Source organism: Ochlerotatus camptorhynchus, unplaced genomic scaffold (genome assembly GCF_037179485.1).
Source record: "Ochlerotatus camptorhynchus isolate MF236.1 unplaced genomic scaffold, CSIRO-AGI_Acam_v1.1 ptg000936l, whole genome shotgun sequence".
Lineage (NCBI taxonomy): Eukaryota > Metazoa > Arthropoda > Insecta > Diptera > Culicidae > Ochlerotatus > Ochlerotatus camptorhynchus.
The window spans coordinates 44,500-55,665 of NW_027041380.1; the positions used below are offsets into that span (position 1 = coordinate 44,500).

General features: G+C 40.1%; 2 protein-coding genes across 2 annotated transcripts; one reads left to right on the forward strand and one right to left on the reverse strand.

Moving 5' to 3' along the window:
- The first annotated feature begins 1,418 nt into the window (after positions 1 to 1,418).
- On the forward strand, positions 1,419 to 9,221 carry LOC135715498 (gamma-tubulin complex component 5-like). The gene is made up of 5 exons (XM_065238762.1): positions 1,419 to 1,434; positions 2,001 to 2,117; positions 2,183 to 3,919; positions 7,868 to 9,077; positions 9,140 to 9,221. Exons 2-5 carry the CDS (start codon positions 2,037 to 2,039, stop codon positions 9,181 to 9,183), a joined length of 3,072 nt encoding a protein of 1,023 aa, XP_065094834.1. The 5' UTR covers positions 1,419 to 1,434; positions 2,001 to 2,036; the 3' UTR covers positions 9,184 to 9,221.
- Positions 9,222 to 9,240: 19 nt separating this feature from the next.
- Positions 9,241 to 9,999, reverse strand: LOC135715499 (DNA-directed RNA polymerase II subunit Rpb4). Its single transcript, XM_065238763.1, has 3 exons — positions 9,882 to 9,999; positions 9,623 to 9,803; positions 9,241 to 9,559 (listed from the first exon to the last, which is right to left on the reverse strand). The coding sequence occupies exons 1-3, from the start codon at positions 9,943 to 9,945 to the stop codon at positions 9,385 to 9,387; spliced, it is 420 nt and encodes a 139-aa protein (XP_065094835.1). The 5' UTR covers positions 9,946 to 9,999; the 3' UTR covers positions 9,241 to 9,384.
- Positions 10,000 to 11,166: the final 1,167 nt, after the last annotated feature.

Here is an 11,166-nt window from a genome sequence, read left to right on the forward strand (position 1 = left end):
TTTTAGTATAGTATCAGATATTATCATCATTTTTGTAATTGCGGATCTTAAAACTAGGTGTCGCATGATCAGTAACCGTTTTGGCTTTGCTTTGATTCGCCAATTAATCATTTTTTGTTGTTTTTGACATCATCCACATCCAGAGGGCCATTCACTTTCGAATGTATGGGAATGGTAGGAAACCATTTGGAAATGCTTGAAAATTTTCAGTTTTTATTCATTATCGTCTTTATGGGCAGTTTTAGATGCACAAAAATTGCACGAGTACATTACTATGGGGATAAGGTAAACGCTCGTTTATTTGTTTCCTTCTGTGAAAGCATGTTTAGTCACAAATCGTGGATTTTCTGATATTCTCCATACTGCAAAAATGATTTTCCTACCAATGAAGGGGTGACATCTCTCGGATCTTCAGTATAGCTACTACTCAAATCATATAATTAATTGGCGTCTTGCAGTGAAACTTTTCCAAGCTTTCGCCACCTACATTTCGAAGTGAGAACTACTAGAAGGAGGATAGTTTCCAAATTCTCCAAGTAAAACAGACGATTTTTGGGGCAATTCGGCACATAAAGAAAAACTAATAATTTCCGGTGGAAAGTTTTGCTTGAATCGTGTAAGAAAACGTGTTTGCAAACTAAATGTTATTATTTCGGTATGGATCGGAGATGTTTCCATGGAAAATTATGCATAACAAGTTTGCACCCAGAGGTAGAGGTTACCTACTGCGCAGAAAATGGTGAATATGTCGAGGAATATGTGCGATTTCCACTAGGATGAAAGTGGAAATTAAGTGAATTTACTTAGGAAAGATTGTATCATGCTGGTGATAATAGAGAAATGGTTGTATAGGACGCCAATATTCAAAATGTTCATTTTATCCTTTTTTAGGAAAACATTAATACTCACAATTTTCGACAGAAAACGCAACGGAACTTGATATACTCAATACGCACCATACTATAAAATGATGCTCGATGGTTTTTAAAGTGATAACAAGAAAACAAATCATGTTTATTTTGAGTAATTGAGCAATTTACTTCTGTTTACATCTTATGTACGATGCAGCATTGATGGAGCTGTGAAATGAAATGAATATATCTTATGAAAGTTCATCTGGAAAAGTCAAAGATGCTCATCAGTCTGATCGTGAAAACATTTTCTCCTTCAATTCGAATGTTATATTGGAAGGATTTTACGCAGGCTTGATGAAAATTATGATTTAATGCTAATTTTCACGAATTTTATATGCAGTCTGTCAACATTATCATCATCATGCAGTGGCGACATCTGCGACGAGCTTTTACGGTAATCTCTCAATCATCATTAAACATATTTTTGTTTACCTTTTTGCGCGCCAATCATCGATGTATTTGCGTCGTCAGTCGAACGTACAACTTAATCGCAAAGTTTGCATTTGACCCCCTCATGATGGTGTATATTAACATCGACTCTGGTGTAATCAGTGTAGTTTCGACCAAAAATGTGAAACCCGTGAATATTATAGTCGCTATATTCATAGTCTTGCGGATAGAATTTCGATTTACCAAAAAGCGGAACCAATTAAATATATTGTAGACCAACAATTGAAGAGGTACTATCAAATTTTAAAAACAAAACGTTGATTATTCTTTCCTCGTTAATCGAACGCAAATTACCAGCATCATCGGATAGGGGATACTTTACCCAATCCAAAGATGGTATTAATTTGCGTAGGCGAGTCTTGAGTCACGAGAAAAAGAGTTCCGAAGTTTTGTTGGCAAATAGCTGATATGCTCTTTTCTGTTCTTGGTCGTGATTTGCTCGATTGGTTCCGCTATTTGACAGCTCAATTGGTTCCCGTTCTATCCGCCAGACTATGAATATAGCGACTATAGTGAATATGGGTTTCGCACACCAGCTGTCAAAATAGAAAACCGTTCAAAATATCGACATTCTATTCTATCATCACAAACACAATCCAATCTACAATAATTATTTTGCTGTTCATTCCATTCCAGTTTTTGTGTGTGATTTATTTGTGAAAAACAACTAGTATGTCGCAAGATCTTGAACGGCGCGAAGCTATCGTTCAAACCTGCATATCTGACCTGATAACAACGCTCACTGGATTCGATGTAAGAGAACAAAACAACTACCTACTACCTCTGAATCTCAAAATAAGTTTTTTTTTAAACTCTAGGAAACGGAAGAAAACTTCACCCTCTGCTATCAGTTTGCGCAGGCCACCATCCGGAATCACCGGTTCCTATCGGTAAACAGCCACGAGATTCGTCGTAAAGCCGATGGACTGATGGAAAACTTGCGGATATCAAATCTGGACCGGTTTGCCGAACGGTTCCGCCAGTTGTACGAAGGTTTCATTGCGGAACCGGTTTGTGCAGACCATTATGTGCATGATATTCAATGGTCAGTGCTGTTGTTTCTGATGACGGTGGCCCACAATCCAATTGGAGCGTTGCGGGAGAGGATAAGGAGAGGCTCACCGGTGACAATGATAGAAGCGAAACCGTTTGAATCTGTGCCTATACCGGATAACGAGAAGGAGGAGTTGCTGGAAGACCTCAAAGCCGATAATATTGCCTTTGAAGATGGAAACGAGCATGATGGTTCCGATCTTAGCGAGTGGTCAGATTCGGAGGAGGACGAAGAGGAGAATAAGATAGTTGAGGTAGAGGAAAGTAGGAAGGAGGTTGTCGTTTATAGGAAAGTGGAATCTCCGCAGCGAGACTTGGGATATGAAAGTTTCGATGGATCTTTGTCGGAGCAATGGCTCAAGAAGCACATTCAGACGTGTTGGTGGAAAGATCCGAAGGCCAAAGCGGAAGTCAACAGCTCTCACGAAGGGGCATCGTTTTGCGACTACTGGAATCAGACTATTCTGAAAGCCTCGTACAGTTTCATTAAACCGGATCCAGTTTCAACCGTTTCGGAATACTGTCTAATTCGGGAGATTTTTTGGATGTTTACGAATCCAACCAATTGCAAGTTCTTCCGCATTGACGACGATCAAATCTGGATCAATCCCAGTGTATCGCTGTCTAGTGCTACCGAACGTGGTTTGCATACCTTCCTGATGAATTTCACCCAAAATATGACGATCGTCTACCGTCTCCGTAACTTTTGTCGTCGAGTTTCGGAAGCGACGAGCAATCCCATTCCTGCTCCGTATAGCTTCGAGTGCTACGCATCCGGTATTCGCGACTTCCTGGATCACTTGGAAGCTACAATTGTCGGGTTGGAAAAGGAAGCCGTCGCCCAAGAACCCGATCGAATCTACACCATCATAACGCTGTTCCACGATCTGGAACCGGAATTCCAACTGTTGGCGAATCTTAACGATATCCATCGCTTCTCGGTGCTCGATTGGACCAAATTCCCCGCGCACATCGCCGTTGCGCATCTTTTGTCGGGACTCTTCAGGAGCGTTAAGCTGAGTGGTAGTCTGGAAAAGACAAACCTTGCTTTTGCATTGCTCCTATCGACTCTCAAGGGCTACATGAATATTATCGACACTTGGTGGACCGAAGGCAGGTTGGACGACTGGCGGGAAGAGTTCGTAGTGGAGAGAACCTACGCATTGGAAGGCGGTAGTATGACCGGTTATCGGGCTCGGTTGTTTTCCAAGTGCAAGAAACGGTCGTTCTACGTTAGTTCGGTCATTTCGGAGGTAATTGAAAATGATGCCATCATAAAGTTGCTGATGCATCATTCACTTGAGGCGGGCTATACGTTGAACATTTTGAACGATCTGGATAGGATCAGTGATCTGAGGAGTGGGAGTGATTCGGAGGAACCGATGGTGTATGTGGGATTCTTGGAAGCGATTGTGGACGTGCTGGAGGGTTTCAGGACGACAGATGGCGAAGTCGTCGCAACGGATCAGGACGGCGAGAGACAAGCCCAGAAAATGATGAAGGTGAGTGAACTGACCGTAATTATGTCTGTTTGGATTCGTAGGATTCGTGGTCGTGCGGTTAGCTGCATCATCCGTCGTTCTGGCGTGTTGTGTGTGTGTGTGTGTGTGTGTGTGTGTGTGTGTGTGTGTGTGTGTGTGTGTGTGTGTGTGTGTGTGTGTGTGTGTGTGTGTGTGTGTGTGTGTGTGTGTGTGTGTGTGTGTGTGTGTGTGTGTGTGTGTGTATGTATGTATGTGTGTGTGTGTGTGTGTGTGTGTGTGTGTGTGTGTGTGTGTGTGTGTGTGTGTGTGTGTGTGTGTGTGTGTGTGTGTGTGTGTGTGTGTGTGTGTGTGTGTCTGTGTCTGTGTGTGTGTGTGTGTGTGTGTGTGTGTGTGTGTGTGTGTGTGTGTGTGTGTGTGTGTGTGTGTGTGTGTGTGTGTGTGTGTGTGTGTGTGTGTGTGTGTGTGTGTGTGTGTGTGTGTGTGTGTGTGTGTGTGTGTGTGTGTGTGTGTGTGTGTGTGTGTGTGTGTGTGTGTGTGTGTGTGTGTGTGTGTGTGTGTGTGTGTGTGTGTGTGTGTGTGTGTGTGTGTGTGTGTGTGTATGTGTGTGTGCGTGTGTGTGTGTGAGAGAGAGAGAGTGTCACGGAATGAGGGTTCGTCAATTAGAGACGATCTCCTACATCTGTATTTCTTTCTTCTTAATTCGTTTTTCCGTCGATCTTGTTTTCCGTGCTGAGCACCAATGCAACCGACGCCAGGGAGGCAGTTCCCACACCTGGACCCTACCTCATGAACCATGGACCAACGGCTTTGTTATGTTATGCCTTATAAGCAGTCCCGCAACTTTTGTTCAGACTTTTGGAGCAGTTTGAAGATCTATAAATCGAGAACCCTTAAGATGTTTCGATAGTTTTAGAGAAGTACAGAGACCTTCAGATAATTTATGAAAATTTATTTCTCAATTATTAAGAACTGGGAAACGTGATTTTGGGTGAAATAAGCGGCAATTGATTGCCAAGATGTGACTGGCACTCATAAAATAAATCACATAAAACCAGTGGAAAATATCCATGTGGATCTCCCATAACACATGTGATCCCATAATTCAAAATTGTTCCACTAAATCACATGTGTCCAATGAAAGCTATATGATTACTCACATGGAATGTATGATGTTATGTGATATTTAAATAAAAAATCATTAATTTTGCTAAGGCTGAATTTATCCACCTATGGTGAGATTTGACCCTTTTTACGTATTTTATTCCTGGTTAAATTGCTCAATTCTGCATTCAGGGAAGAAAAGGAAAATTATGTCTGATATGTGGGTTTGCGTCTGATTTTTCATGTGCTGGCTCATAGCAGATTTTGACCAGAGAGCACACTCGAAACATGCCTTGGTGTGACCAATACGACTTCCGGTGCTCGATTTCGCCACAAATGGTCATATGGTTGTGATTTATTTTACGTCAGATTCAGGCCAATTTCCATGTGCATGTTTGGCCGATGTGGTTGATCCCTGATACAGGGCTGGTAGCAGGTCACTATTTTGAAGCCAGTCACTAAAAAGTCACTTTTTACTCCAAAAAGTCACTAAAGTAACTTTTTCACTACTAAAATAGAGCGAAATTTAAAAATATCAACAAAATGTTTAAATTTAGTACTTGACACTAAGAAAGTCTACAGTAGTTTTAAACAAAAATATATATATCTGTTAAAACATTGAAAATTTTAACCAGGGACCAGTGAACCGCAAAACTTTTGAACACCAGGAAAACGTTTAGGAAATGCTTTCAATTTATATTAAAAATTGGGGAAAATATACCTCCCTTTCCCAGAAAATAAATTGTAAACCTTGGAAACTTTCCAAAGGTATTTGTCTGTGATAGATTTTCAAAAGTTTTTAAAAAAATCCAAAGTAAATTTTAAGAGAATTTTAAAGGATTCTACGGATTACATCAGAGATGAATACCAAAGTACAGACTACGAAAGTCTCATGTAAAATTAAGTGCTCTGAGGACCGATTTCTTCATCTCCGCTTAAATCTTAAGCCAGGTTTATCTATATAGTTAAATTTGGCTTAACACATACGACCGTCGCTTTTGATTATTGTTTAAATTATTAGAGACGCAAAATTCAGCTCCAAAACAATTTTGGAAATAATTCCAATATAATTGAGAGTGCATTTTAACGAGAGTTCAGAGAAGAATTCCATGATGATTGGATGAGGATTCTAGGTCCAATTCTAATAAGGATTCAACATTAGTTCTGAAATTTTACTTAAAGGAGCTCTGATGAAAATTCCATGAAAATCCCGTGAACTCCAAAGATGGTCTCTGTGGATATAGTTCTAAAAGAATTCTGGGGTGATTTCTGAAGATACTTCCAAGATAATTCTAAAGAGTTCAAAATAAATTCCCAGAAGAATTCCAATGGAATCGAATTTTGAGGGTTCGATCGCAAAAGAATTCTGAGAAGAGTTCCAAAGATATTCTGTGATGGATTTTTGGTTTTGAGAATTATGAGGAAATACTATGGGAGTTCTAAGGAGAATTCCAATTAAATGCAAGGGAGAAGTCCAAGATTATTGTCTAAGCAGAAATTAATGAAATTTCTGAGGTTAATTGCATTGAAGTTCTAAGGAGGATTCAAATAAATTTATAATGGATTTATAGAAGAAAAAATCGAAAATAATCTAATTTAACTAATGATGTGTCATAACTTCATGCGTGAATTTAACGATTTACATGGTCGGAGATGCTTAACGTCAAATATCATACTCAAAGAGGAGATTTTATACGATAGATGAGCAGATTAAATTTGAGAGTTGATAGTTCCGTTATAGCATGGCAGTGTGAAAATTGTAAAAAATTGAACAATTTTGAGGAAGGTACGAATCGGGTAGTTGTTTACGTCAGATGGAGACTTGAGTGTGAAACAATCGATAGAACTGTTTCCGCACATCGAAGGTACATGAACAAATCGGCAATCATCCCTTTTGCGAGTGGTGGCAGGGAAAACACCCCTCACCATCCATCATTAACGGATGAGCTCCATGACATAAAAAGTTTATTTCAATATCAAACCGTGTTTGAATTTCTAATTTACCATATAAATGGTTACTTATTTAGTATTTACAAGTCACTATTTGGTCACTATTTCCATAATTTTAGTCACTAAACTCACTACTATTATACCGCATCAGCACTACCAGCCTTGCTGATACTAAAAATAATCGCCAAAAATGTTAATAATAAATTCGCATGTAGTTTGATGTGGGTCTGTAAACTCAAAATTACCGTCACAGATCTTATTCTTTAGTTCTCATGTGGTTGATGGGTTTTGGCCCTTGAAAGGAACTGAAAACTACCCAAGGTGCGTCAGGAACATGCCAGGATAGGGCAGCACGTTCATAAACTACGTGGACAGTTTTTGAAAGATTTCAGACCCCCGCCCTCCGCGTGGACAATCTTTCAAACATTTTTTTTTAATTTCTATAGACCATAGACATTCACCAAACCTAAGGTGTCTACGTACGTGGTTTACGAACAGCCCCTAACTTGGTGTACCTCGCAGCTCATAACTGACAATAGTCGCTAATGCGTTTGATAATTATTATGCGATTGTTTACTTAAAATGTTTCGTTATCTGTTTTTATTAGTAGAATGTCCTGGTTCTGCGAGTTTCTTTATTTACTTATTGTTCATCAAAGGCCAATTTCTTCAACTAAGGAGAATACACAAATGGTCGTTGTCATGAATTTGGCTCCGGCTGAAAATCTTGTTAATAGAAAGAAGAAATAGGATTTGCTTTGTAAAATCAGCTATGATAGTGGCCATTTATGGATTATATCAATCTTGTCCTCAAGCCAGGTTTAACCATAAGGGTAAACCTGGTTTATGATTATAATATCAATAACCGGCAGTGGAACTTGTTGGATATTCATTGGCATTTTTTAACGCTTCCTTACAGGAAACTGCTACAACCTCAAAGCTGCAGAATCTTCGAAATCAAATCAAAGAAATCTGCGACGATGAACTGCTGATGCTGGCATTGGACAGTTCGTTGCAACTTGCATGCACCGACGACGAAGACGAAGAAACCAACCTTCCGGCGGTACCCTCAAGCAACTGCCTCACCAACGCTTATTCACTGTACCGTCGTCTGAATTCAATTTCCGGTCAATTAACGCTCCCACTAGAACACGTACTGTTCAGTGCCATAAAGAATCTCATGGAAACGAAACGCCAAGCTGCGAACCACTTCGTTACCACAATTTACAAGGAGGAGTTCCTGGTTCTGAACCACTTGAAGAACATCCGGAAGGTGCTGCTCTTGGAAGCGAGCGATCTTATGTATTACTTCTATAGTGACCTGTACCGGCGAATCGAAGCAGGTGAGAATTGGGCCAACCCCTATCTGCTGACCATCCAGTTGAACGACATCCTGGCATCCAGATTTACCGATATGACGTCCCTCTTCACGATCGAAATCGTATCGGAGTACAAATGCGAAACGACCACCGTGTTGGATGCGATCAATAAGCTGCGGATTTTGTACAACCCGAGCGACGATCTGAGCAACATGATCAACGAAGAAACGATGAGCAGTTACAATTGTGTGTTCCGATTTCTGCTGAAGGTGAAATGGGCTTTGCATACGTTGGAATCGTTGCGATTTCCCGAGTGTTACAAAAAGCGACCACCATACGAGGAACCCTGTGTACTGGATTTAAATCTGAAACGATTAGCGATGTTGAAGTTCTGGATGATCTTCACTGTCCAAAGCATCCATTCGCATTTGATGACGCATGTACTGCAATCGCTGGGAATGCAACTCGACGAGCGACTGGAAGCTGCCGATAATCTAAACGATATGATTGCCGTCCACCAATCGTACATTAGCACAATCTACGAGCATTGCTTTCAGACAGAGGAAAGCAAAGTGTTCCGGGAAGGCGTCATCCGACTGCTGAATCTGGTTCATATTGTGCGTGACGAGTGGAGCAATAATGTCCTCTATGCGGAAATGGACGCTCGAGGGGATATCGATGACAATAGCATGATAGGGGACTTCATCAGCAATGCCCAAGTCGGTATGCTGGAGAAAACGTACTGCAAATGTCACCACCAGTTGGCGGAGCAACTCAATAGAGACGTTTACACGAAACACAAAGTACACCGTAAGTAGTATCCATTAGATAACCAATTGAGATGCAATTATTGATAATTATTTGCTTTCCAGTCACGGCGTTGGAAGACGCACTGAGCTCCAATGTTCCTTATTAAACTAAGTGGAATTGCTCGGCTTTCTCAAACAGAACAACCACAACCTAATCGATAGTGTTGTCACCAAGTTTACTGTTTCCGGATTCGGTAAGCACAGTTGATTATGATTAATACTCTTCCCTTAAATGCAAATACCTATACCCACGGGTCGTTTGTTTAGTGCGTGGAAAAAATGAGAACATCCCAGCTTCTCCATCCAGCTTAGTACTGCAAACTACGCTTCGTGCCAATATCGTCAAGAATTTGCCTCAGCTCTTCGTCTTCGAAGCGTCCCTCCAGCGAAGGAATGAGTGCTTTTGCCTCTTCCGGAGCTTCCGGGCAAAGGTTCCCCAATGCTGCAAGTTCGAATTTGTGAAGTTTCTTCGACATTAGTAAACTAAAAGCGCAACAAAAAACTCATTACCAAAGTCATCTAGAGATGGAGTGTGAAGGAACATACCTTCGAACGCTGGCAATCGTCTCTTTGTTTTTAAATTTCCGGAACATACCGGTGTAGTTGTAGGTTTTGAGGAACACCTCTGAAAATTCCTGCTCTTCCTCGGAGGATTCGTTTTGATTCTTGCGGTGCTCCAGCAGCATGTGAACTTCACTGATCAGCAAGGTTTCGGCATTTTCAAATTCTAGGTAAATATAGCGAGAAACATCGAGTTTTTTGGTGAACCGGAACACACATCTTGCTCATCAATCGAAATTCTTACCTTTGGGAAACTGCAAATCAGCGGCGTCCTCCTCCACAAGATCAACTGGATTGTAACCGGCCATAGCTATATGTTACTCACTATTCACCGGGCTACAAACTAAATGTTTATCTGGTATACCTGGCAAATTAAGAAAATGCGATTTCCGGATGCGGAATGCTGATGCGACCGAAAATGAGCGGACTCAAAATATTGAGTTGAGATTGACGTTTCTCACTGCTTCTTGTTTTTTTTTTCGCTGTTGCATTTTGATTGCAGCAGTGCGAACATTCAGCCATGTATACACACTCGAAATAATCTACACTCAAAAATAATACTGATTGAGGATAGATAAAACTTAAATCTTTATTGTATTTAGCTGTGTTTATGTTCGTATTTGACAGCCACGTCCCCCCTTGGATCCAAGAGAGGTTTTTCATTGGAACTGACAGCTAGAAATCAAGAGTGTGTGAGTGATCTGGTGTTAATGGTGCTGAATGTTAACATAAACAAAGCAGAAATTAATATGAGAGTGAAAGTTCTACTGTGATCTGTCAAAAGTTCTTGGTAAACAAAAAAGTCAGCTGATCGCAACTGGTTCGTGGACAGCCTTATAAAATTGTTATGGTTATTTTGCTTAACGACGTGTTCGGGGTATAATCCAAACCATTTGTGGAATAGTTATATTATTTGGGTTATCGTTCGTTTGTGGTATTTTTTATTAGGGTAGCTTCCCGTAAATAAAATCAAATAAAAATACAATGATTTTCATTGTCATTGTAACCACCAACAATCAATTTGTGCTGATTAAAGGCTGAATAAGCAATTTTTTAGCTGAAGAAGCGAATATTTTTGTCTGAATAATCTATTATTTTGAATTCAATGTTTGTTGGGCATGATATTTACTGTCAAAACATTGAACCTTTTTGTCCATTACCATAAAATAATAACGAAATTCATGGTTCACAGCAATGAAAATCATGGTATTTGAGAAATTTACAGTAAAAAAGGGGGGGTTGTTAAGCATCTTAACAATAAAAAAGTGATTTTTCTCAAACAAATTTGATCTCACCATACTAATTTTCATTATTTGAGCATTGTATCGTTAAAAATCGAAATTTATGTTTTCTCCCGTAGCAATAAATTTTAATATTTTCTAAATTCAACAGTAAAAACCAACCGGTGGAATGTAACGATTTTAAATTGGCTCACTACTTGACTATTGGTCCCAAGCAAATCGATTAACGTACACTAATCCAGTCGAAATGTTCGAAATCGAAAGTTTGACAGATAAAATGAGGGGCTC

Bases quoted from the DNA above. Each gene is read 5' to 3' on its own strand.
- LOC135715498 (XM_065238762.1), top strand. From the start codon at position 2,037: ATGTCGCAAGATCTTGAACGGCGCGAAGCTATCGTTCAAACCTGCATA. The intron at 2,118-2,182 runs GTAAGAGAACAA...TTTAAACTCTAG, and splicing joins CAACGCTCACTGGATTCGAT to GAAACGGAAGAAAACTTCAC. The intron at 9,078-9,139 runs GTAAGTAGTATC...TTTGCTTTCCAG, and splicing joins CACGAAACACAAAGTACACC to TCACGGCGTTGGAAGACGCA.
- LOC135715499 (XM_065238763.1), bottom strand. From the start codon at position 9,945: ATGGCCGGTTACAATCCAGTTGATCTTGTGGAGGAGGACGCCGCTGAT. The intron at 9,804-9,881 runs GTAAGAATTTCG...ATATTTACCTAG, and splicing joins TGATTTGCAGTTTCCCAAAG to AATTTGAAAATGCCGAAACC. The intron at 9,560-9,622 runs GTATGTTCCTTC...TTGCGCTTTTAG, and splicing joins ACGATTGCCAGCGTTCGAAG to TTTACTAATGTCGAAGAAAC.